Source organism: Malaclemys terrapin, chromosome 23 (assembly GCF_027887155.1).
Source record: "Malaclemys terrapin pileata isolate rMalTer1 chromosome 23, rMalTer1.hap1, whole genome shotgun sequence".
Classification (NCBI taxonomy): domain Eukaryota; kingdom Metazoa; phylum Chordata; order Testudines; family Emydidae; genus Malaclemys; species Malaclemys terrapin.
Window position 1 is genome coordinate 10,507,877 of NC_071527.1, and position 26,001 is coordinate 10,533,877.

General features: G+C 49.2%; 1 protein-coding gene across 1 annotated transcript in view; it reads left to right on the forward strand.

The window, feature by feature from the left end:
• LOC128828450 (adhesion G protein-coupled receptor E3-like) overlaps nucleotides 1–24,991 on the forward strand; it is a 57,896-nt gene extending 32,905 nt beyond the window's left edge. Inside the window, exons 12-14 of the mRNA XM_054013146.1 lie at nucleotides 1,939–2,107; nucleotides 2,218–2,322; nucleotides 24,911–24,991. Coding sequence (XP_053869121.1) covers nucleotides 1,939–2,107; nucleotides 2,218–2,322; nucleotides 24,911–24,991 — 355 coding nt within the window. The remainder of the gene's footprint in view (nucleotides 1–1,938; nucleotides 2,108–2,217; nucleotides 2,323–24,910) is intronic.
• Nucleotides 24,992–26,001: the final 1,010 nt, after the last annotated feature.

A 26,001-nucleotide genomic window follows, 5' to 3' on the forward strand; every position in this document is an offset into this window, starting at 1 on the left:
GGGGTGGGCAAACGGCTCGAGGGCCACATCAGGGTGGGGAAATTGCATGCAGGGCAATGAGTGTAGGGCTGGGGCAGGGGGTTGGGGTGCAGGAGGGAGTGCGGGGTGTGGGAGGGGGTGACGTGTGCAGGAAGGGGCTCATGGCAAGGAGTTGGGGTGGAGGAGAGAGTGCAGAGTGTGGGAGCGAGCTCAGGGCAGGAGTGCAGGGAAGGGTGCGTAGTGCGGGAGGGGGCTCAGGGAAGGAGGTTGAGGTATGGGGTGCAGGAGGCATTCGGGGTGCAGGCTCTGGCCCAGTGTCGCTTACCTGGAGTGGCTCCGGGATGGCAGCGGCACGCAGCAGGGCTCAGGCAGGCTCCCTGCCTGCCTGCCCTGGCCCTGCACCGCTCCCAGAAGCGGCTGGCACCACGTCCCTGCGACCCCGGGTGCGGGGGCGGGCACAAAGGGCACCACGTGCTGCCCTCGCCTGCGGGTACTTTCCCAGAAGCTCCCATTGGATGTGGTTCCTTGTTCCGGCCAATGTGAGCTGTGTGTGTGGGGGGGGGACAGCATGCGGAGACCTCTGCTCTCCCCTTCCCCCAGGGGCTTCAGGGATGTGGTGCCGGATGCTTCTGGGAGTGGTGTGGGGCCCGCTGCGCCACAGGGATGGCAATCCTGCGGGCCGGATCCAAAGTCCTGATGGGCTGGATCCGGCCCATGGGCCGAAGTTTGCCCACCCCTGTATGAGAAGGGTCCAGTGAGCCTCCTGTATGGGAATTCCTGTGGGATTCTGCACAGATTGCTGCCACCATACAGCTGAGCACATGCCACTGTAGGGTTTCCAGGTTATCTTAGCGACTTTCTGCTTGATGAGAGAGTAACAGTCTCACTGCCCAAGGTGCTGATAAACCCCAAGTCACATCAGCAGTCCCTTACTCATGAGTCCTAAAGTTGTCCATGGGACCATCTGCCAAAATAAGGACAATTTGCATGAATAAGGGTATGCTGTATTGGACCTTAAATTAGACACAGCACAGCCAGGGTGGCAGTTGAAGGGTCAAGTTAGGAGAGAGGAGAGGTCTACAGCAGTAAAGGATAATTATGGGAGATACTTTTCTGCCATGTGTATCATGTTGGTCCCTGGATGGATATTGAGATAACAGTTGCAGTCTCTTCGAAAGCCGCTGAAGTCAGTGGAAGTAATGGTACGGAAGAGACTGCTAGATCAGTGAGGCTCTTGCAGTAAGTCCTGCGGCACATTCAGAGTGTGGCATGCAAATGGTCTTTAAAGCAACTCATTATGAAATCTGTTTGTTTGGGAGGAACACGATCAGGGCTGCCAGCTGGGAGTGCTGGATGGAGACATGAGAGGGGAAAAGATTTTAGAACCAGATCAGAATATTGAGGCTTCAGAAAGCCATGGTATTACTGCACATGCCTAGTGCTTTGTAAGGAGAAATGCAAGTCTGTGCTGCTATTCAGAGCTGGGCCATGTGCTACTTAGGGAGAAAACTCATCTCTTTTCCCTGGGGCTGTGGATACTGTCGAGGTAAAGTGCCATCCATTGAGGAGGAAGGCAAGTGTGGCTTACTGTTGCTCTGTAGCAACCCCCTGTCTATTTATGGAACAACATAGATGGGGTCCCGAGAGCCCATTATCCTGTTCCCACTTGATTGTCACATTGCCAGGACCTGATATGAAGGGATTAAAAACAAAACTGTAATGAGAGGTTGAACCATTTGCTTTGGAAGAGCCACCTGTGTGTGTGTGGGAAGATGGTTGGGCACAATATTGTATTTTGGATTCATAGGCGTAAGTTGCCATTGTGTTCGTCTTGACAGTAACCCTAAGACACAGTAAAGCGGGTGCCAGATGTTTCACCCCACACCACCCAGGGCCCCCTGACTCAGTAACTCACCATAGGGTCATTATAACAGGATCTCTCCATCTGCCTTTATCCAGACTACTGACTTTTAAAGCTATCGCCCAGCTATTCATTCTGGGCTGCACATGGAGTCTTGGTCTCTTCCAAGTCGGCTCAGCAAAAATGGTCATGGCGTATTTATTCACCATTGTCAACAGCCTGCAGGGAGCCTTCATCTTCCTGGTGCACTGTCTCCTCAATCGCCAGGTAATGCCCGTGGCGCGTCATCAGCCACCCAGTGACTTCACGGGCCTAGCAGTGGCCTGGTCTGAGGGTGTTAGTTACATGATGTAGTGACCATGTCCCTTATTCTCCAGGTGAGAGAGGAGTACAGGAGATGGATTAAAGGCACAAGAAAACCCAGCCCCACAACTCAAACTTTTAGTCCGTCCGTGTCCACTGTCACTACCAGCACCAAGATGGTAAGAGATCCTCTATTCTGTTCCAATACCAGCATCCAAAAGTCGCATCCATCTGGGTCTGTTGTAGTTCCTGAGGTACCTTGTCCCCTGAGTGACACATGCTTGTTTTAATCCATCTGAGAACGGCATTGGGAGTCTTAGTGAGATTCAGTTGCATCCAAATCATGGGGGAATCCCAGGTCTCCTAGAACCCAGCACAGAAGTCCTCCTTTCTTGCATTCCTCCACGTTCCCTTCCCTTTGCTTCTTTGCAGGCTCCATGCATCACTCACTGTGGAACAGGCAGGGAAGGTGTTGGCTTTGACACAAATTTAGGTAATTATCCAATTGGGGAGGCTTGCAAACCAAAACCTAGGTGGAAATCTTGTCAGTGCAGATGGGCCATCCCCAACAAAGCGTTAGCACTGGATGGAATTTCCTCTGGCTCCGTTACCTCTACTGGGAAAGAATCCAGAAGCTTTCTCTGGAGGGAAAAGTGGAGCCTTATATCTGGAAAAACCTCCCTGCTCCAGTCCTAGCACGAGAGGCCACAATCTTTGTCTGGAAGTGGACATTTCTGGTTTATTTAGAGCAGCCTCTATTGACTGCTACTTTATGGCTTACCTGTGCATGGGTAGGGGAAGGGAACGGGCTTTGTCTACACTTACGTTATTTTCCTGTACGTGATGTCACCTTAGGGGAGGCTGGCTGAATTTTGCAGACTCTGCACTATTCCTGAATGAGGACCCAGTCCTGATACCATTGACGTTGACTGGAGTTTTCCCATGGGATGGGCACTTAATGTATATTTGTTTTGCTGGCAGTGAATTGCGGAGAGCCCTCCACTTCATCTCTGTGAAACAGTCACCTCTCCAACCAGCGATGTTTATCATACAGCCGGCTTTGCTGTGCCAGTGGGACAGGTGCTTCAGCCGCCATTCTTCATCGCAACTACATACAAAACCTGGAAGGGGAAGCGGGATTGGACCAAATCCTCTCTCTGATCCAATTCCACAACTGCTGAATTCAAAGGCCACCGTAGGGTTGTAGCTGGGTGTCTCTCCCAGATTTAAAGGGTCAGATCCCAGGTCACAGAGTAGTTATTTCAGTGCGGGGATAGCTCAGTGGCTTGAGCATTGGCCTGCTAAACCCAGGGTTGTGAGTTTAATCCTTGAGGGGGCCATTTAGGGAACTGGGGTAAAAATTTGTCTGGGGATTGGTCCTGCTTTGAGCAGGGGGTTGGACTAGATTAGGGTTACCATACGTCCTCTTTTTCCCGGACATGTCCGGCTTTTCGGCAGTCAAACCCCCGTCCGGGGGGAATTGCCAAAAAGCTGAACATGTCCGGGAAAATGGCGGCTCTGCTCCTCCCCTGACTCTTCGGCTCTGTTTAAGAGCCGAGCTGCCCGAGTGCTATTGGCTTCAGGCAGCCCCCTTGCCTCCGGACCCCAGCCGCCGGCCGGGCACTTCCCCTCCTGGGCTGTGAGCAGGGTGTTACTTCGCAAGTGGAGAACCAGTGTACACTGGTAGTAGTTTGTAGTCTTTAAGCTCTCCATATGTCAGTATATAATGCCTGCATCTGTAACTTTCACTCTATGCATCTGAAGAAGTGAGGTTTTTTACCCACGAAAGCTTATGCTCAAATAAATCTGTTAGTCTTTAAGATGCCACCAGACTCCTTGTTGTTTTTGTAGATACAGACTAACACGGCTACCCCCTGATACTTGACATCCTAGATGGGAAGCCCAAAACTGTAATCAAGGCGGGGGAGATTGGAACCAAATGGGTGGAGGTGGCAGAGAAGAAGAAAGCTAGTAGCAGTTGGTGGGGATACGAGAAGGGGCCACCCGAGACGAAAGCCCACCATCGGCGTCAGCCCAAGGCCCCACCTAGCAAGGAGGAGCCCTCCACACAGCCAGGGAGACCCCAGATGCCCTCTTGTCCCACCACCCAACTCTCCAACTACCCACCTCACCCCAGCCCACAGTCAGCTGGGCAATGCTTTAAATGTAATGAGCTGGGGCATGTGAAGGCCAGCTGCCCCAAGAGCACCAGCCGACTGCAACTCATCACCATGGGATCCCACCAAGAGCCTTCAGGCCCAGATGCCTCGCAAATACCCCCAGAGCAAAGGGAATCTGTGAATGTGGGCAGATGGAAGATTACTGTGTGGAGAGACACTGGAGCACAGGTGTCAGCTATCCACCAATCCCTGGTGGACCCCAAATTCATCAACCCAGAGGCCCAAGTGACAGTATAACCCTTTAAGGCCAACTCTTTTAACTTGCCTACAGCCAAGTTGCCTGTCCAGTACAAGGGTTGGTCAGGAATATGGACTTTTGCAATCTATGATTCATAGATTCATAGATTCTAGGACTGGAACGGACCTCGAGAGGACATCAAGTCCAGTCCCCTGCCCTCATGGCAGGAACAAATACTGTCTAGATGATTATCCCATTCCTATGTTGCTGGGAGAAGACTAAGCCAACCAGGTAAGGCTAACAAAAAGGGTGGGGATTTTCACCCGCAGCCAGGCTAAACAGGCGTCCACACCTAACTCCATTCCTGAGCCTCCTACAAGGACCCAGTCTGTGTCCCTGATACCACAGGCCTGGGGACCCAGCCAGAGGTGGTGGAACCAGACCCCAGACCAGAGTCTATGGCAACCGTTTTAGATCCAGTTCCTGGGACTCATCTAGAACCAGCCCAAGGATCGGAACTGGTGGATCAGTCAGCACCAGAGCCCGTGCATGCAACCCCACCAGAGACAGGGGAGCCAGCACCAAAGGGCTCCACAGAGCCTGCACCTGCAGCAGCAGCTAAACCGGTGCAAGTAGCTCAACCGGAGCCTGAAATATCACCTAGTGCACCAGCAGAGAGCGGGTCACAATCAATGGAGATACCCCCATTACATGCATCGTTTCCAGTGGGACCAAGCCCAAATCCACAACCCAGTGAGGAACTAATGTCTCAAGCATCAAGGGAGCAGTTCCAGGCAGAGCAGGAAGAGGATGAAAGCCTCAAGGGAGCTTGGACAGTGGCACAGAGTCAGGGCTGGCTCTAACTTTTTTGCTGCCCCAAGCAGCAAAAAATGTGCCGCCCCCTGAACTCCCGCCGAGCACCGCGCTGTGCCACCCCCCCAGCGCTGCCCCCCCGCCGAGCGCCGCGCCACCGGAGCCCGCCCCCCAAGCTGATCGCTGCCGGAACACCCCCCCCAGCCCTGCGCCGCTGGAGCCCGCCCCCCCGCCGAGCGCTGCGCCGCCAGAGTGCCCCCCCCGCGGAATGCCGCACCGCGCTACCCCCGCTGCCCCTTACCAGGTGCCGCCCCAAGCATGTGCTTGGTTGCCTGGTGCCTGGAGCCAGCCCTGCACAGAATGACCCACCATTGAGGAGGGCTTTAAACTAGGTTCGACGGGGACAGGTGAGCAAAGCCCACAGGTAAGTGGGGAACACGGAGACCGGGGAAATGAGTCGGAAACAAGAGGGAGTGTGGGCTATATTGGCAGAGAGAAAGGAGAGTCAGGAAAAAACTGGGAGGAAAGATCAAACCAGTATCTTAGATGCCTATATACAAATGCGAGAAGTATGGGGAATAAGCAGGAAGAACTGGAAGTGCTAATAAATAAATACAACTATGACATTGTTGGCATCACTGAAACTTGGTGGGATAATACACATGATTGGAATGTTGGTGTGGATGGGTACAGCTTGCTCAGGAAGGATAGACAGGGGAAAAAGGGAGGAGGTGTTGCCTTATATATTAAAAATGTACACACTTGGACTGAGGTAGAGATGGACATAGGAGACGGAAGTGTTGAGAGTCTCTGGGTTAGGCTTAAAGGGGCAAAAAACAAGGGAGATGTCATGCTAGGCGTCTACTACAGGCCACCTAACCAGGTGGAAGAGGTGGATGAGGCTTTTTTCAAGCAACTAACAAAATCATCCAAAGCCCAAGATTTGGTGGTGATGGGGGACTTCAACTATCCGGATATATGTTGGGAAAATAACACAGCGGGGAACAGACTATCCAACAAATTCTTGGACTGCATTGGAGACAACTTTTTATTTCAGAAGGTTGAAAAAGCTACTGGGGGGAAGCTGTTCTAGACTTGATTTTAACAAATAGGGAGGAACTCGTTGAGAATGTGAAAGTAGAAGGCAGCCTGGGTGAAAGTGATCATGAAATCATAGACTTTGCAATTCTAAGGAAGGGTAGAAGGGAGAACAGCAAAATAGAGACAATGGATTTCAGGAAGGCAGATTTTGGGAAGCTCAGAGAGCTGATAGGTAAGGTCCCATGGGAATCAAGACTGAGGGGAAAAACAACTGAGGAGAGTTGGCAGTTTTTCAAAGGGACACTATTAAGGGCCCAAAAGCAAGCTATTCCGCTGGTTAGGAAAGATAGAAAATGTGGCAAAAGACCACCTTGGCTTAACCACGAGATCTTGCACGATCTAAAAAATAAAAAGGAGTCATATAAAAAATGGAAACTAGGACAGATTACAAAGGATGAATATAGGCAAACAACTCAGGAATGCAGGGGCAAGATTAGAAAGGCAAAGGCACAAAATGAGCTCAAACTAGCTACGGGAATAAAAGGAAACAAGAAGACTTTTTATCAATACATTAGAAGCAAGAGGAAGACCAAAGACAGGGTAGGCCCACTGCTTAGTGAAGAGGGAGAAACAGTAACAGGAAACTTGGAAATGGCAGAGATGCTTAATGACTTCTTTGTTTCGGTCTTCACCGAGAAGTCTGAAGGAATGCCTAACATAGTGAATGCTAATGGGAAGGGGGTAGGTTTAGCGGATAAAATAAAAAAAGAACAAGTTAAACATCACTTAGAAAAGTTAGATGCCTGCAAGTCACCCGGGCCTGATGAAATGCATCCTAGAATACTCAAGGAGCTAATAGAGGAGGTATCTGAGCCTCTAGCTATTATCTTTGGAAAGTCATGGGAGACGGGAGAGATTCCAGAAGACTGGAAAAGGGCAAATATAGTGCCCATCTATAAAAAGGGAAATAAAAACAACCCAGGTAACTACAGACCAGTTAGTTTAACTTCTGTGCCAGGGAAGATAATGGAGCAAGTAATTAAGGAAATCGTCTGCCAACACTTGGAAGGTGGTAAGGTGATAGGGAATAGCCAGCATGGATTTGTGAAGAACAAATCATGTCAAACCAATCTGATAGCTTTCTTTGATAGGATAACGAGCCTTGTGGATAAGGGTGAAGCGGTGGATGTGGTATACCTAGACTTTAGTAAGGCATTTGATACGGTCTCGCATGATATTCTTATCGATAAACTAGGCAAATACAAATTAGATGGGGCTACTATAAGGTGGGTGCATAACTGGCTGGATAATCGTACTCAGAGAGTTGTTATTAATGGTTCCCAATCCTGCTGGAAAGGCGTAACGAGTGGGGTACCGCAGGGGTCTGTTTTGGGACCGGCTCTGTTCAATATCTTCATCAACGACTTAGATATTGGCATAGAAAGTACGCTTATTAAGTTTGCGGATGATACCAAACTGGGAGGGATTGCAACTACTTTGGAGGACAGGGTCATAATTCAAAATGATCTGGACAAATTGGAGAAATGGTCTGAGTTAAACAGGATGAAGTTTAACAAAGACAAATGCAAAGTGCTCCACTTAGGAAGGAAAAATCAATTTCACACATACAGAATGGGAAAAGACTGTCTAGGAAGGAGTACGGCAGAAAGGGATCTAGGGGTTATAGTGGACCACAAGCTAAATATGAGTCAACAGTGTGATGCTGTTGCAAAAAAAGCAAACATGATTCTGGGATGCATTAAACAGGTGTGTTGTGAGCAAGACACGAGAAGTCATTCTTCCGCTCTACTCTGCTCTGGTTAGGCCTCAGCTGGAGTATTGTGTCCAGTTCTGGGCGCCGCATTTTAAAAAAGATGTGGAGAAACTGGAAAGGGTCCAAAGAAGAGCAACAAGAATGATTAAAGGTCTTGAGAACATGACCTATGAAGGAAGGCTGAAAGAATTGGGTTTGTTTAGTTTGGAAAAGAGAAGACTGAGAGGGGACATGATAGCAGTTTTCAGGTATATAAAAGGGTGTCATAAGGAGGAGGGAGAGAACTTGTTCACCTTAGCCTCTAAGGATAGAACCAGAAACAATGGGTTTAAACTGCAGCAAGGGAGGTCTAGATTGGACATTAGGAAAAAGTTCCTAACTGTCAGGGTGGTTAAACACTGGAACAAATTGCCTAGGGAGGTTGTGGAATCTCCGTCTCTGGAGATATTTAAGAGTAGGTTAGATAAATGTCTATTAGGGATGGTCTATGCAGTATTTGGTCCTGCCATGCGGGCAGGGGACTGGACTCGATGACCTCTCGAGGTCCCTTCCGGTCCTAGAATCTATGAATCTATGAATCTATGAAAAAAACCTCTCAGCTCTTCTAATAGGTCCAGGTTTGTAGTAGAAGAAGGACTTTTATACAAGGAAACCTTTTCTGGTGGGCACAAAGAGGACTGGCATCCTCAGAGACAGTTGGTAGTTCCAACTAAGTATAGGGAAAAGCTCTTGAGCATAGCCCACGATCACCCTAGTGACCATGTTGGGGTGAACAGGACCAAAGACCGTTTGCGAAAGTCATTCGAATGGGCAAGGCTGTTTCTCCTTATGTACAGTCTTGTAAGGTGTGCGATCTCCCATGAGAGTGTAAACTGCAGCATAAGGTCTGTCTGATTCCCTGTTGCCCTGTGAGGGCACCCAGCACACTGCAGGGGTGAGGGAAGATAATAAATAATAAAGGGCCCATCCCCTTAGCGGGATCAGTTACTGACTTCAGTGAGGTGAACTTGGCCCAAAGACTCTGTTTCCAGACACCAGAGATAAGGGGACTAAAGAGGAAGATGCTGTGACCGAGTGTGTCTCTGTTTTGCTTTTGGTCTTGTTTCTAGTTAATAAGGAAGCTGCCAGGGTCATAATCCCAGAGCTTGTCTTCTGAACAGCCATGGGACGCCGAGGCTTCGCATTTCCTCCAGGTAAGTAGAACCCAGTTAGTGATGACAGAGCCATGATGTATGGGAGAGTGTGGCAGGCAAGCCGCTATCCTTGGAATAGCTGGGAGTAGACAGTTGGCAACTCATTGGAGATGCCAGGGAGGGGAAGTTAGAAGGGTTCTGTCCTCAGGTACTTCGGAGGTTCCCTGGCCTATCAGGGGACATCTACACAGCCTGTGGCAGGGACCCTCCCAGCTCACCTTGACAGACTTGGGCTTGTGCTACCATGATAAAAATAGCTGTGCAGACAGCACTGTTAAGTTGTGGTTTGGCCCAGCTGAGGCCCATCCCCCTCCCTACACTTCAGAGCCTGACCTCCCGTCCAAGCCACAACTTAGAAGCTCTGTGTACACAGCTACTTTCAGCACAGTCGCACGAGCCCGAGTCTGTCGAGCTGGTTCTGAGCCTTGCTGCTGCAGGCTGCTGTGCAGTGTAGATGGACATTCTGTGACCAGTTGGGCTTCACAGGTGGACAAAGAGCAGCTGCAGCACCAACTGTTGGCTAAAGAGATTAGCAAGATACATACTCTCCTGCAAACTTACTGTGCATCTTGCCCCTCTCTAGGGTGTGTGTTTGCTTCCTTGCTTAGCACAGGGCTTGCTGACCCATGAGGAACAGATGGGAGAAGGCTATATCTGACAGAACCCAAAATGACAAGGGCAAAAGGGGAAAGCCCCATGTGGTGATTGTGTGAATTTTGGTAATGATTTATGATTCCTGTGCATGCTTCAGTTTCCCTCTGGCCTTTGCATTTTTGTGCATTGAGCATAAAGGTATTTGACTCAGCAGTCTGGTTGGAGACCAGAGTCATGAACAAACTCAGGCCTAGTCTTCACTTACCGGCTGGTCCGGCGGCACGCCATCGATGTTCTGGGATCGATTTATCGTGTCTGGTTAAGACGCGATAAATCGATCCCGGATCGATCCCGGAAGTGCTCACAGTCGGCGCCGGTACTCCAGCTCAGCGAGAGGAGTACGCGGCATCGACGGGGGGAGACTTCCTGCCGCGTCTGGACCGCGGTAAGTTCGGACTAAGGTACTTCGAATTCAGCTATGTTTGGGGACTTAGTGGGGACCAGGCCTAAGTTCGTTAGAGCTGGGTTTAGAGCTGAGCATTCAGAGACACAGGAAACACACCTGGATCTAAAAGAACAGAGACGGCAGGAGAGAGCCAAGATGGTTTGTTCCTACAGCAGCCTGGATCATGGGAGCCCTGGCATTGGTCAGCATGGACCATGGCTTAACCTCTGCCTCTCTATGCTAAAGTAAGAACTGTCCGATTCTGTAGGCCAAGTGGCTAATACATTCTTACCTGGTTTTGAAAAGGCTGCCTGGCATTACTTGAAATATTCACTGAGAGCATAGTTCCCTGAAGGAGTAAAGAATGAACCTCCCACTGGAGTCTGACTCTGCTGGACGGGGATTGCTGGCACCCAAAGGCCTGGTTTTGGAGGCCACGGGTCTGCCCCTGTGGAACTGTGTAGGTCTTTGGGGCCTAGCACACTACAGGGATCTCTCCAAAGGGACTGGTTACAGGCTGCGGCATAGACCAGACCCTGTGAATCCATGACCCCCTGCCCCAGGACATTGAGAAGCCACTCAGACTCCAGCCCCCCATCTGCCTCCTACAGAGCATTAGAGATGAGAGTAGAATGGAAAAATCTAGTGCCTAGCTTCCATTCTCCCCACCCCAATGCCCTGATCCTAATTCTGATTTGCTAAGTCCCAGGATAAATCCAGGTAACGCCAATAAAAGTAAACCAATGGAGTCATTCCAAATTTACACCAGTGTAACTGAGATTAGGGTCAGACTCATACAAAGGTGCTTAGAATCCTTTATTTAGTAATATCTCCCTCTGTTGTTTATTGCCATATCTTAGATTTTAAACAAGTTTTGTTCATCTTTTCTCAAGTGTTTTTTCTCCTTGGACTGTTCTGGTTTCTATCCAGGGCCAGTTCCAGGGTTGTTGCCGCCCCAAGCAGCAAAAAAAAAAAAAAAAAAAAAAAAAAAAGCAAAAAAAAAAAGCCACGATTGCGATCTGCGGCAGCTCTACCGCCGCCGCTTCATTCTTCGGCGGCAATTCAGCGGCAGGTCCTTTGTTCCGAGAGGGAGTGAGGGACCCGCCGCCGAATTGCCGCCAAAGAGCCGAACATGCCGCCCATCTTCATTGGCCGCCCCAGGCACCTGCTTGCTGAGCTGGTGCCTGGAGCTGGTCCTGTTTCTACCACCAGCAAGCACCCAGAGGACACAGAATTGGTAAGTTCTCAGGTTAGTGAAACATAATGCCTTGTGTAACGTTTTTGTACCCATAATAAGTGAGTCCCATATAGACTGTCTGCAATGAAGCTGGTATTGGTTTGGCAGCTCTCAGCAGCATTATCTGGACTCTAATGTGGGGGTTCACTGCATCTGGGTCATTAGCAGTAGCGGAATGCCCAAAGGGGTGGGTACACCTCCGTTTCTAAACAGGCCCTGAAGGGAAAACCCAGAATTTTGAGAAGAGGAAAGATTGGGCGTCAGGGATAATTCCTCCTTTGTGTTTGTTTATTTATTCACTCCCTCTTTCTCCCTCTGTCACTCCTCAGGATGTTCTAGTTTTAGTCTGCTCACACTCTGTCCCATGGCGGAGAAGAACATCTTTCTGCTGCCATGTCCCGCTGAGGGGTCTTTTAATAGTGTCACTAGGCCATACTGAAAAGCCAGAGGTGGGCCCAGAAAGCGGTAGCTGGAGACTTCCTATACTGGACTGCAGTACCTGGAGGTCTGTCAGGGAGGAGCAAGGGAGAATGAAGTAGCAGTAACTCTGGGTCTGTCTTTTTGGCAGCTTCCCCTTTAAGAAGCTGTTAATTTTCATATACAATTCTGTAATACTGCGATCACGATCAATTTCATGTAGAAACTAGAAGCACTGGGAAATTCTACAAATGGAGCTAAATCCTGAGAAATTGAGGACCGGCAGCCAGGGCTACCCTAAACCAAATGGCACACCCCAATCTCCATTTGTTAAACATTTAAATACCTTATTTTGTATTTCATTTGTAGCCCATTTCATGACTTTGATGCATGATTTATCCCTGTCTCATAAGACTAACTTATGATACTGGGGTTGCCAGGCATCCGGTTTTAAACTGGAATGCCCAGTCGAAAAGGGACCCTGGTGGCTCCAGACAGCACCATTGATGGGGCCATTAAAAGTCCGGTCGGCTGTGCAGTGGGGCTAAGGCAGGCTCCTGACTGCCCTGGATCTGCGCAGCTCCACCAAAGCAGTCCAGCCTGTAGGTGCAGTGGCGATCAGTGAAGCTTTGACGGCTGCCGCTGCTCCCAGCACCAGCCCTGCCGCTCTCATTGGCCGTGTAGTGGAGTGGTCACCCGCTCCTGCCTTAAAAGGCTTAAATCAGCCCTGGGAGAGGGCTGAGGCTGCGAGAGGGCTGCTGCTAGGAAAAGCAGCAAGCCTCGGCTAATTGGGGAACCAGCCACAGATGCGGCCATGCCCCAATCAGGCCCCAGCTGGCCCTTATAAAAGGGCAGTGGGCCGGGAGCCCACAGAGACACTCTTTCTAGATTTGGAGAGGGATGGGCCTGGCTGCTAGGAGCTAAGCAGGGTACCAAGACTGGAGCAGGGCTGGGGGAAGGCCAGAGGAGCTGGGGAGCTCCAGCCTAGAAACCCCCCAGGCTGCAGGCCTTGTTAAAGGCCAAAGAAAGGTACTAGGGTTGCAGAGGGCAGCCCAAGGGTAGGCAGAGGCAGCAGGTCCAAACCCTCCTTGCCAATGATGAGTGGCAATTATACTGCAGTCTGCCCCAGTGAGTAGGGGCTAGATGGTGACTGGGGGTAGCCCAAGACTGAGGCAAGGTGGGGATAGGAGGTTGGGGGTTCCCTGGGGACGGGAGACCCAGCGAGACTGCGGGGTACTGCAGGGGGCAGAACCCTGAGAGAAGGGGCACTGGGGTCTGGGAGGGACCCTGGGACCAGCGGCAAGTGAGACACCGACCTGCAGAGGGCGCTCCTGAGTGGAAAGAGCTTATTCACTGGATGACCATCAGGAGGTGCCGCAGCAGTGAGTCGTCACTGCGCTACCCGTGGTGGAGAATGCAGGCATATGCAGTCCGCCCCGATACAGGGGGCAAGGGCAAGGACTGTTGGACTATTGCCCAGATCCAAGACTTGAGCGAACTGAAGGTGGAGAAATGAGAGACTACTATTGGAGAGCCTGTGTGGCCCATCTCACCGAGCAGCAAGCAAGGGTGCTACAGCTGTTGCGGGGGAGGGCACATAGCTCTCATAAGGGGCCAGGCACTTGGGCTGGAGGCCGGTGCCGGGGCCTAAAGACTGTTTCGCCTGTGGGTGACTGGGGCACTATAAGAGGGAGTGCTCCTATTGGGATAGAGCAAAGAGGCTCCGCCCGGGACTTTGCAGAGAGACTAGAGTGCCCCCTGTGAAGCCAACAGTGGGGCTCCAAACGTGTTGGGCCTGTGGGAAGCCGGGGCACAAGAAGAGGGAGTGCACTCACGGGACTCACAGGGCCAGGCTTAACCCGGAGGTGTGCAAAGGAAGGCACTGGCTGTGCTTCCTGTGCCACAAGCGCGTCCAAGAAAGACGGCCTTGCCCCCAGAGAAGAAAGGGGAGGCTAGAGGATCAGGCTGGGTCTGGAACTGCCCCAAAGGAGGGGGTGGTTAGGACCAGGGCCCTAGAAAGGGGCTTGTCTGGGGCAGAAAGGCCCCAGATAAAAAGTGGAACCTACGCAGGAGCAGGACAACCTACAGTGGGGACCCAGATGGACAGGGCAACCCATGTAGGAACGGTCCTGGCTACTGTGGGGACCCAGACTGCAGAAGAGGGAAGCAGGTGGCTCCTCTTAATAGAAAACTTGCGGCAGGAGAGGGACCTTCTGCAGTCCCAGCTGAGAGGGAAGCTGGGGAGATAGGAACAACCCCCCCATCCCCTGGTGGAGGGGATCTTGAGGTGGGGGATATGTAGTGGGGTGATCACCCGCTCCTGCCTTAAAAGGCTTAAATCAGCCCTGGCAGAGGGCTGAGGCAGCGAGAGGGCTGCTGCTAGGAAAAGCAGCAAGTCTCGGCTAATTGGGGAACCAGCCACAGATGCGGCCATGCCCCAATCAGGGCCCAGCTGGCCCTTATAAGAGGGCAGTGGGGCAGTGAGCAGGGGCTAGATGGTGACTGAGGCAAGGTGGGGATAGGGGGTTGGGGGTTCCCTGGGGAGGGGAGACTCAGTGAGACTGTGGGGTACTGCAGGGGGCAGAACCCTGAGAGAAGGGGCACCGGGGTCTGGGAGAGACACCGGGGCCAGCGGCAAGCGAGACACCGGCCTGCAGAGGGCGCTCCTGAGTGGAAAGAGCTAATTCCCTGGATGACCATTAGGAGGCACCGCAGCGGTGACTTGTCGCTGCGCTACAGGCCGGGAACTGTGGCTGATGGGAGCTGTGGGTGCAGGCAGTGCACACTGCACAGAGCCACCTGGTTGTGCCTCTGCCTAGGGGCCGAATATGCCGGCCACTTCCGGGAGCAGCATGGAGCCAGGGCAGGCAGGGAGCCTGCCTTAGCCCCAGTGCGCCACTGACCGGGAGCCACCTGAGGTAAGTGCCGCCTGGCCAGAGCCCCCACCTTGAACCCCCTGCCCCAGGTTGGAACCCTTTCCTGCACCCTAACTCCCTCCCAGACCCCGCACTCCCATCTGCACCCCAACCCCCTACCTCAGGTCAGAACCCCCTTCTGCACCCTAATTCCCTCCCAGACCCCAATCCCTTGCCCCAGGTTGGAACCCTCTCCTGCACCCAAACCCCCCCCCCCCCCCCACGGAGCCTGTACCCGGCATGCCCTCCCGCACTCCAGTGCCAATTGTATACAACTCTCACCTGGTGTGTCAGATCTCCCATGAGAGTGTAACCTGCAGCGTAAGGACTGTCTGGTTCCCTGTTTCCCTGTGAGGGCACCCAGCACACTGCAGGGGTGAGGGAAGATAATAAATAATAAAGGGCCCATCCCCTTAGTGGGATCAGTTACTGACTCCAGTGAGGTGAACTTGGCCCAAAGACTCTGTTTCCAGACACCAGAGATAAATAGACTAAAGAGGAAGATGCTGTGACTGGATGTGTGTTGGTTTTGCTTTTGGTCTTGTTTCTGGTTTATAAGGAGGCTACAAGGGTCAGAACCCCAGAGCTTGTCTTCTGAGCAGTCATGGGACGCCCAGGCTTCACATTTCCGCTAAGTAAGTAGAAACGAGTTAGTGATGATAGAGCCATGATGTAGGGGAGAGTGTGGCAGGCAAGCCGCTATCCTCTGAATAGCTGGGAGTAGCCAGCTGGCAACTTATTAGAGATGCCAGGGAGGGGAAGTTAGAAGGGTTCTGTCCTCAGATATTTGGAGGTTCCCTGGCCTATCAGGGGACATCTACACAGCTGCAGTAGTAAAAATTTATGTTTGTATTTTGTATAATTTAAAATAAAAAATAAAGAATAATAATGTAGCATGCATTAAATGTATTGGTGGATGATTGACCATATCCTGCAAGCCACCCTTTCTGAATGCAGAAAGGAATGGCCTAATGGGCCATTGGTAAAAATGCATCAGCCAAAATCTGTGTCTGAAGCTGATTTCAAGGCAGTGACAGACTTTTAGGGTCACCACTTTGTTATAGGTGTTATTGTTTAGCATTTTAAAATAAGTAAATGAATGCAATAATTGTTTTCTTCTGCATTGAAATGTGATGTTCTGTTCCAATGCTCTATGTAAATCAATCCTGTTTTGTGTGTAAATAAGGAATGTGTGTGTTAAAAAAGAAGTGTAAAGGCCATCACTGGACCAAATGTTCTAGGAAAGAACCAAGGACAAACGTAAGGGCGCCAGGAGATTGCAACAAGCCCCTATTAAAATGTCAGAGGAGGGGAATTAATGACTCTACAAATAAAACAGGCACCTATCAATAAAGACAAAGTAGCTGTGATCAAAACCAGCATAAAATAACTCCCTAAAAAAACTAATACAAAAAACAAAATACAAAAAAACCCCAAAAACCCAATTTAAAAAAACAAGCACTTGTCAAAGAACAATTAATTATAGCATACGGGTGCAAAATTCATTGGTCCCAATGAAAAAAATCACTATATAAACAGGGTGCCTTGCCATGAAACATTGGGTACATCCTGCCAAGACTTCCCCAGAGCATTGTGTTGCGACCAACAGAACCTGGCTGGCCACTAGATTGATCTGGTCTCTAAACTGGTAAAACATCGACTGGCAGGGTGTGTGTGTGGTTAAAAGCATATGCTAATTGTTGTATTTCCAATAAATGGGGCATATTGCCTTTTCCCCTGAAAAAGATCCCGTGTGCTTCTTATAAGCATAACATTTTTGATGGAGAATTGTGAAAAGAAGAAGACATTCACCGTAATTGTTAAAAATACTGCTAACAGTTATACCATATGTATAAAGTGATCAATCATTCAGGTGTGCACACCCCCGGTCATAGAGATACCGGGCAATAGGGGGAGAACTAGAGTCCTCGCTGCTCCTACCCATCTATCGGGGGGGAAAAATTGCATGGGTGAGTATACCCTCAGTTGTAGCAGGATCAAGCCCAAAAGGTAGGGGGCTTAGCATTCCCCCTCCTGCTCTGTCAGTCAAGGTTTTGAGTGGGTATAGACTTTTTGTGTTGTGTATGTCCCAGCACAAGTGTGGGCATGAAAAAGTTATAAGGGTAAAAAAAAAATTCATAAAAAAAAAAAATATGTTCGAGCGAAAAGAGTTCCCTAAAAACAATGCTCAAAAAAAGTGCAAAATTACTATTCATACAAAAAACTACTCCTTTTAAATTATTTTTGCAAAAGTTTGGGCACAGCCCATGAACTAAACAAGCATTAGCCTAGGGATCGACAACATTTGGCATGGCACCCTCCAGGGTAAGCCCTCTGGCGGGCCGGGCCAGTTTGTTTACCTGCCGTGTCTGCAGGTTCGGCTGATCGCATCTCCCACTGGCCATGTTTCGCTGCTCCCGGGCAATGGGGGCTGTGGGAAGCGGTGTGGGCTGAGAGATGTGCTGGTCACCACTTCCCACAGCCCCCATTGGCCTGGAGCGGCAAACTGCGGCCAGTGGGAGCTGCGATCGGCCGAACCTGCGGACGCGGCCAGTAAATAAACCGGCCCGGCCCACCAGGGGACTTACCCAAAGGGCCAAAGGTTGCCAATCCCTGCATTAGCCAATGTCCATATTACAACTAACATACAAAAATTAAAAAAGCCCATCAGTGTCTCCTTATCAAAATTAGTAATAAAACAAGTTATTTTCTAAAATACTGCCAGTATAGAAACAGCAAAAAAAGCAAAATCAGGCCCAAACAAGCAAGCAGGCAACAAATAAGACAATTAAAAAACAAGTTAGGAGCCCTAAGGGGAAGAGTGGCAAAAGTTTAAAAAAAAAAAAAAAAAAAGTAAGTAAGCACAGGCATGGAGATTTCAGATCCGTGGGACAATACTTGAAATGGGAATATCTGGGCTAATAAAAGTGTCATTTAAAAAAATAAGCAAGTAATTTAAAAGAATAAAATAAAAAGTTAACTCTGCAAAAGCTGGAGGGAATTAAGCAGTTAAATGTTGCAGCCATTCTGAAGGAAAAATGGGCCCTTTTCCAAAAAAGTCTGTAAATAATCCACACAAAAAAACCAATCTAAGTTAAATAATTTGACTAGGGACAAGTTAGTCAAATTTGCTAAAAAAACATAAGGGATTTCTATTAAAACTTAACTGCCCCGAAATATATATTAAGTTTTTTTTTTAATCTATATACAGCTGCATAAAAATTATTAAAGCAATACAAAAAGTGTGTGTGTGTGTGTGTGTGTGTATGTGTATATACACACACACACACACACACACCTCTGTGTATGTAAATATATTGCGTAAATACAGTAACTCCTCACTTAGTCGTCCCGGTTAAAGTTGTTCGTTGCTGACCAATTAGAAAACATGCTTGTTTACATTTGCACAATGCTCCCTTATAACGTTGTTTGGCAGTCGTCTGCTTTGTCCACTGCTTGCAGAAAGAGCAGCCTGTTGGAGCTAGCTGGTGTGGGCTTGGAACCAGGATGGACTGGCAGCCCCCACATCAGCTCCCCACTCCCCTCAGTTCCCTGTGCAGCAGCCGCCCAGCAGGCTACAATTGCCGCAGAGCCGTAACTAGCTATTTTTGCACCCGAGGCAAGGATATAAAATTGCGCCCTCCCCCCCCATATAATTTCATAGTAGTTACTTTGTTTAAAAAAATACGTTAATAATAATAATGATAATAGAATGTTTATTTTAATCATAAGATCTGCGCACAAAATCAACTAATACATATAAGGTGTGCATCATGAACTGCGGGGGTCGGGGCTTGTAGCCCAGCGCAGGGGTTGGGGTCGGGGCTCGCCTTGCAGCTGCACACTGGGGTCAGGGTTGGGGCTTGAAGGCGTCAGGACTCGCAGCTGCACATAGGCGTCGGGGTTGGGGCTCACAGCCCGGTGCAGGTGTCGGGGCTTGCAGCTGGGCGCAGGGGTCGGGGTTGGGGCTCGCAGCCCAGGGTCGGGGCTTCCAGCCATGCACTAGGGTTGGGGTCAGGGGCTCGCAGCCGGGCGCAGGAGTCGGGGTCAGGACTCACAGCCCAGGGTTGGGGCTCGCACCCACGCACTAGGGTCGGGGTTGGGGCTTGCAGCCCGGGGTCGGGGCTTGCAGCCACGCACTAGGGTTGGGGTCAGGGGCTCACAGCCGGGTTCAGGGGTCGGGGTCAGGACTCACAGCCCGGGGTCGGGGCTCGCAGCCACGCACTAGGGTTGGGGTCAGGGGCTCACAGCCGGGCGCAGGGGTCGGGGTCAGGACTCACAGCCCAGGGTCGGGGCTCGCAGCCACGCACTAGGGTCGGGGTCGGGGTCTCACAGCCGGGCGCAGGGGTCGGGGTCAGGACTCACAGCCCAGGGTCGGGGCTCGCAGCCACGCACTAGGGTTGGGGTCGGGGCTTGCAGCTGGGCACAGGGGTCGGGGTCGGGGCTCACAGCCACGCACTAGGGTCGGGGTCAGGGGCTCACAGCCGGGCGCAGGGGTCGGGGTCAGGACTCACAGCCCAGGGTCGGGGCTCGCAGCCACGCACTAGGGTTGGGGTCGGGGCTTGCAGCTGGGCACAGGGGTCGGGGTCGGGGCTCACAGCCATGCACTAGGGTCGGGGTCAGGGGCTCACAGCCGGGCGCAGTGGTCGGGGTTGGGGCTCGCAGCCACGCACTAGGGTTGGGGTCAGGGGCTCACAGCCGGGCGCAGGGGTCGGGGTCAGGACTCACAGCCCAGGGTCGGGGCTCGCAGCCACGCACTAGGGTTGGGGTCGGGGCTTGCAGCTGGGCACAGGGGTCGGGGCTCACAGCCATGCACTAGGGTCGGGGCTCGCAGCCGGGCACAGGGGTTGGGGTCAGGAGCTCACAGCCGGGTGCAGGGGTCGGGGTCAGGACTCACAGCCCGGGGTTGGGGCTCGCAGCCACGCACTAGCGTCGGGGTCGGGGCTCGCAGCCACACGTCCCTGTCGGGGTCGGATCTCACAAAACAAAAAAAATTACAAACTTAGTCTGCTGTATTAAAAATACCCAAACCAACTGAAGTACACCACCTCATAAATTTAATAGCTAAACAGTAAAATAATTCACCCTAAACCCTTAAAAAATAAAAGCTATTAAAACCTGGCCTGCCTACAGAACAAAAACACAAGAAAGTATAAGGGTAATTCCTCTGTTTTGTCTGCAATCAGCAAAAAATATTTATAAAAAAACAAATTAAGCAATAATCTACCACCCCAAAAGGGGTAAGAACATATTCTTTTTGTCTTTCAAAAAATCAAAAAAAGCTGGTACCAGTTAAAAAGCAACCCAAAATACCCCAAATTTACTGTCACAACAAAAATTGTGTTTTGTTTTGTCTTGTTGCTAACACTATTGTATATTATGTTACAAGAAAAATACTGCATTAAACAAAAACAAAATTAATAAGCATTTTAACTGTATTTACAAAATGGAATATTGCGCAAAAAAACAAAACAAAAAAACCAACCACAAATAATTAACAGTCTATTAACATAAAAAAAATTTCCTTAAATAATACAAGTACATTTAAAGGTAAATTTTGCATAAAACACAAAGTTTATCTGTTAATAAAAGTAAAAAAAAAACAAAATTTTTTTAAAGCACAAAATAAAATTACCAATTTTATATATATATATATATATATATATATATATATATAAAACATTAATTGCTTTAAAAGTTCAGTAATAATTAAGTATCAGGGGGTAGCCGTGTTAGTCTGTATCTACAAAAACAACAAGGAGTCTGGTGGCACCTTAAAGACTAACAGATTTATTTGGGCATAAGCTTTCGTGAGTAAAAACCTCACTTCTTCGGATGCATAGAGTGAAAGCTACAGATGCAGGCATTATATAGGTTTCAGAGAAACAGCCGTGTTAGTCTGTATCCGCAAAAAGAAGAACAGGAGTACTTGTGGCACCTTAGAGACTAACAAATTTATTAGAGCATAAGCTTTCGTGGACTACAGCCCACTTCTTCGGATGCATCCGAAGAAGTGGGCTGTAGTCCACGAAAGCTTATGCTCTAATAAATTTGTTAGTCTCTAAGGTGCCACAGGCATTATATACTGACACATGGAGAGCAGGGAGTTACTTCACAAGTGGAGAACCAGTGTTGACAGGGCCAATTCAATCAGGGTGGATGTAGTCCACTCCCAATAATAGATGAGGAGGTGTCAATACCAGGAGAGGAAAAGCTGCTTCTGTAGTGAGCCAGCCACTCCCAGTCCCTATTCAAGCCCAGATTAATGGTGTTGAATTTGCAAATGAATTTTAGTTCTGCTGTTTCTCTTTGAAGTCTGTTTCTGAAGTTTTTTTGTTCAATGATAGTGACTTTTAAATCTGTAATAGAATGACCAGGGAGATTGAAGTGTTCACTTACTGGCTTATGTATGTTACCATTCCTGATGTCCGATTTGTGTCCATTTATTCTTTTGCGGAGGGACTGTCCCGTTTGGCCAATGTACATGGCAGAGGGGCATTGCTGGCACATGATGGCATATATGACATTAGTGGATGTGCAGGTGAATGAGCCCCTGATGGTGTGGCTGATGTGGTTGGGTCCTCTGATGGTGTCGCCAGAGTAGATATGGGGACAGAGTAGGCAACGAGGTTTGCTACAGGGATAGGTTCCTGGGTTGGTGTTTCTGTGGTGTGGTGTGTAGTTGCTGGTGAGTATTTGCTTCAGGTTGGGGGGTTGTCTGTAAGCGAGAACCGGCCCGCCTCCCAAGGTCTGTGAGAGTGAGGGATCATTTTCCAGGATAGGTTGTAGATCGTGGATAATGCGCTGGAGAGGTTTTAGCTGGGGGCTGTATGTGATGGCCAGTGGTGTTCTGTTATTGTCCTTGTTGGGCCTGTCCTGCAGTAGGTGATTTCTGGGTACCCGTCTTGCTCTGTCAATCTGTTTCCTCACTTCCCCAGGTGGGTATTGTAGTTTTACGAATGCTTGATAAAGATCTTGTAGGTGTTTGTCTCGGTCTGAGGGGTTGGAGCAAATTCGGTTGTATCTTAGGGCTTGGCTGTAGACAATGGATCGTGTGATGTGTCTTGGATGGAAGCTGGAGGCATGTAGGTATGTATAGCGGTCAGTAGGTTTCCGGTATAGGGTGGTGTTTATGTGACCATCAATTATTTGTACTGTAGTGTCCAGGAAATGGATCTCTTGTGTGGACTGGTCCAGGCTGAGGTTGATGGTGGGGTGGAAATTGTTGAAGTCCAGGTGGAATTCTTCAAGGGCCTCCTTTCCGTGGGTCCATATGATGAAGATGTCATCAATATAGCGCAAGTAGAGGAGGGGCATTAGGGGACGAGAGCTGAGGAAGCGTTGTTCTAAGTCAGCCATAAAAATGTTGGCATACTGTGGGGCCATGCGAGTACCCATAGCAGTGCCACTGACTTGAAGGTATAAGTTCTCCCCAAATCTGAAGTGGTTGTGGGTGAGGACAAAGTAATAATTAGAAAGTCTTAATCAACTTCCAGCATGCAAGCCCAGCTAAATGCACCTGTGTGTTGTATAAAATTAAATATATATTAAAAAAAAAGCCATTGCACCGCCTTCCCTACATACTATAAAAAGCAGTGCAATAAAAATCCAATAAAAATATAGCTGCCCTAATCCTATCTCAATGTAAACTACTAAAAGTTATTAAATTTGCTTGGCAGCCAAAAAAAGTAAGTAGCCTTAAAAAAAAAAAAAAAAAAAAAAAAAAAGGCTCCCCAAAAATGTATTAAACTGTTTTAAATAAAACTTAACACACTAAATGCTACTAACATAAAAATAATAGCAAACAAACTAAGTTATGTTATAGGCTAGTCCCCGACTTCTAAAAGTGTATTGTCTGTCATGTTTCACCCATTGCTAGTTGTGTTAATATTGTCCTGTGTTTGCTGGCTAAAAATGTGTTGTATGTGTTATTAAACAAAAAAAAGTTTGTTAACTTACAACCACAAGCTCAAATTGCCTCTCAGTATATTGCTATAAAACAGTTTATATAAAATATAACCCACTCAAAAATTGTTCTTAATTTAAAAAAAAAACAGTAGTAGTTTTATGTAGTTATGTAATTTTATGTAGTAATAAAATTTTATGTTGTGTATAATTTAAAATAAAAATTAAAAATTAATAATGTAGCAAGCAGGTGCCTGGAGCGGCCAATGAAAAGGGGCACCATGTCCGGGTCTTCAGCGGCAATTCAGCGGCGGGTCCCTCACTCCGTTTCGGAGCGAAGGACCTGCCGTGGAATTGCCGCCGTAGAATGAAGCGGCGGTAGAGCTGCCGCCAATCGCAATCGCATCATTTTTTTTTAATTAATTTATTTTTTTTTGCTGCTTGGGGCGTCAAAAACGCTAGAGCCGGCCCTGCTGCCAGCCACCCTTTCTAAAAGCAAGAATGGCCTAATGTTTAAAGCTAATTTCAAAGCAGTAACAGACCTTTCAGGTCACCACTTTGTTATAAGTTTAGCATTTTAAAATAAGTTTAAAAGAAAAAAAAGCAATAATTGTTTTCTTCTGCATTGCAAATGATCATTTCTGTTCAAATGCTCTATGTAAATCAATCCTATTTCATATATAAATAAAAATACATATATTAAAAAATAAATATAAAAGCCATCACCAACCAAATATTCTAAAAAAACCCCAAAACAAACAAAAGTGCCAAAAATTGCAACACGCCCCTCTTAAAATATATATAAAAAGCAAATTAACAACTCTAAAAATAAAACTAGCACCTATGAATAAAAACAAAATAGCTGTAATCAAATCCAGTATAAAATAACTCCTTAAAAAAATTAATAAAAAAAAAAAGCACTCATCAAACAACAATTAATTACAGCATAACAATGCAAATTTCATTAGTGCCAATAAAAAAAATCACTATATAAACAAACTGCCTTACCATAAAACTTTAAGTTCGTCCTGCCAAAACTTCCCCAAAGCATCATATTGCAACCTCCTCCCTACCCATAATCAACCTAGCTAACCACTAAACTAATTCTAACTCTAAACTAGTAACTAAAACATGTGGCAGGAACCCTCCAGGCCCGCTTTGACAGACTCAGGCTTGTGCTGCCATGATAAAAATAGCTGTGTAGTCAGCACTTTTAAGTTGTGGTTTGGACCAGCTGAGGCCCATCCCCCTCCCTAGCCTGACCTCCCGTCCAAGCCACAACTTAGAAGCTCTGTGTACACAGCTACTTTCAGCACAGTCGCACGAGCCCGAGTCTGTCGAGCTGGTTTGAGCCTTGCTGCTGCAGGCTGCTGTGCGGTGTAGATGGACATTCGGTTGCTAGTTGGGCTTCACAGGTGGTCAAAGAGCAGCTGCAGCACCAACTGTTGGCTAAAGAGATTAGCAAGATTCATGCTCTCCTGCAAACTTACCGTGCATCTTGCCCCTCTCTAGGGTGTGTGTTTGCTTCCTTGCTTAGCACAGGGCTTGCTGACCCATGAGGAACAGATGGGAGAAGGCTATATCTGACAGAACCCAAAATGACAAGGGCAAAAGGGGAAAGCCCCATGTGGTGATTGTGTGAATTTTGGTAATGATTTATGATTCCTGTGCATGCTTCAGTTTCCCTCTGGCCTTTGCATTTCTGTGCATTGAGCGTAAAGGGACGTGATGTGGTATTTGACTCAGCAGTCTGGTTGGAGACCAGAGTCACTAACAAACTAAGTAAAGAAAGTCTACACATGTGAATGGAGGGTCTGGAAGAGATAACGGAAATCCCAGTGGCCCAGACATTCACTCCTAGTGACCAACAGCTGAGAGGAAGGAGATTTCCCGGCCCCTTGCAGGGGAGCAAACCAAACACCCTGAGCGGGAGAACAAAGAGGAAAGGAGCATGGGTGCCAGGTTTGTATAATTTTTGGTGGTGCCCAGAATAAGTCCAATTAGAGCCACCCAGTCCATAGGCTGGACTGGGACAACCACCCTGAGCCCCACGCTTTGGGGATCCCACGCTTCAGGGATACATGGGGTCTAGCGACCTGGGCCCAGCCTGCCCCGCCAGCTCCCAGCATCGCTCGGAGAAGGGGGCGGAAGCCTGAAAGAGGCAGGACGGTGGTTTGGGGGAAGGGGTGGAATGGGGGCAGGGCAGGGAGGGGATGGAGCCAGATCCCCTGCTAACCCCCCAGGCCACCCTGAACCAAGAGCTATCCCGTCCATAGGACGGACCAGGGCAACCGCCCCAGGCCCTGCACTTTGGGGACCCTGAGCTTCAGGGGGACACAGGGTCCAGGGCAGTGTGTGACCCGCCCCAGCCCACCCCTGCTCCACCCCTTCCCCCAAGCCCCCACCCCTGCTCCACCCCTTCCCCCAAGCCCCCACCCCACCTCTTTCCAGCTTCCACCTCTTCCCCTGTGCGATGCCGAGAGCTGGCAGGGCAGGACGGAGCAGGGCGGGCTGAGGACGGGTTGCTTGCTAGCTGCTGCCAGCGCCAGCCCCCCCACTAACCTCCCAGGGCACACTGAACCCTGCGTCCCCCTGAAGCACGGAGCACCCCAAAGCACGGTAAGCCCAAACATTGGTGGAGCTGGGCCCACGTTCCTAAATATTGGTGGAGCACGGGCACCACGGGCCCATATAACTCGCCGCCTATGGAAAGGTGACAAGTGGCTGGGTTTAGAGCTGAGCTTTCAGAGACACACCTGGAACTAAAGGAACAAAGACGGCGAGAGAGAGAGAAGATGGTTTGTTCCTACAGCAGCCTGGCCCATGGGAGCCTTGGCATTGGTCAGCATGGACCACGTCTTAACCTGTGCCTCTCTATACTAAAGTAAGAACTGTCCGATTCTGTAGGCCAAGTGGCTAATACATTCTTACCTTGTTTTGAAAAGGCTGCCTGGCATCACTGCAAATACTCACTGAGAGCATTGTTCCCTGAAGGAGTAAAAATAAACCTCCCACTGGGGTCTGGCTTTGCTGGACTTACTACAGGGAGCCATGGAAAATGACAGGGGTTGCTGGCACCCAAAGGTCTGCGCCTGTGGAACTGTGTATGTCCTTAGGGCCCAGCACACTGCAGGGATCTCTCCAAAGGGACTGGTTACAGGCTGCA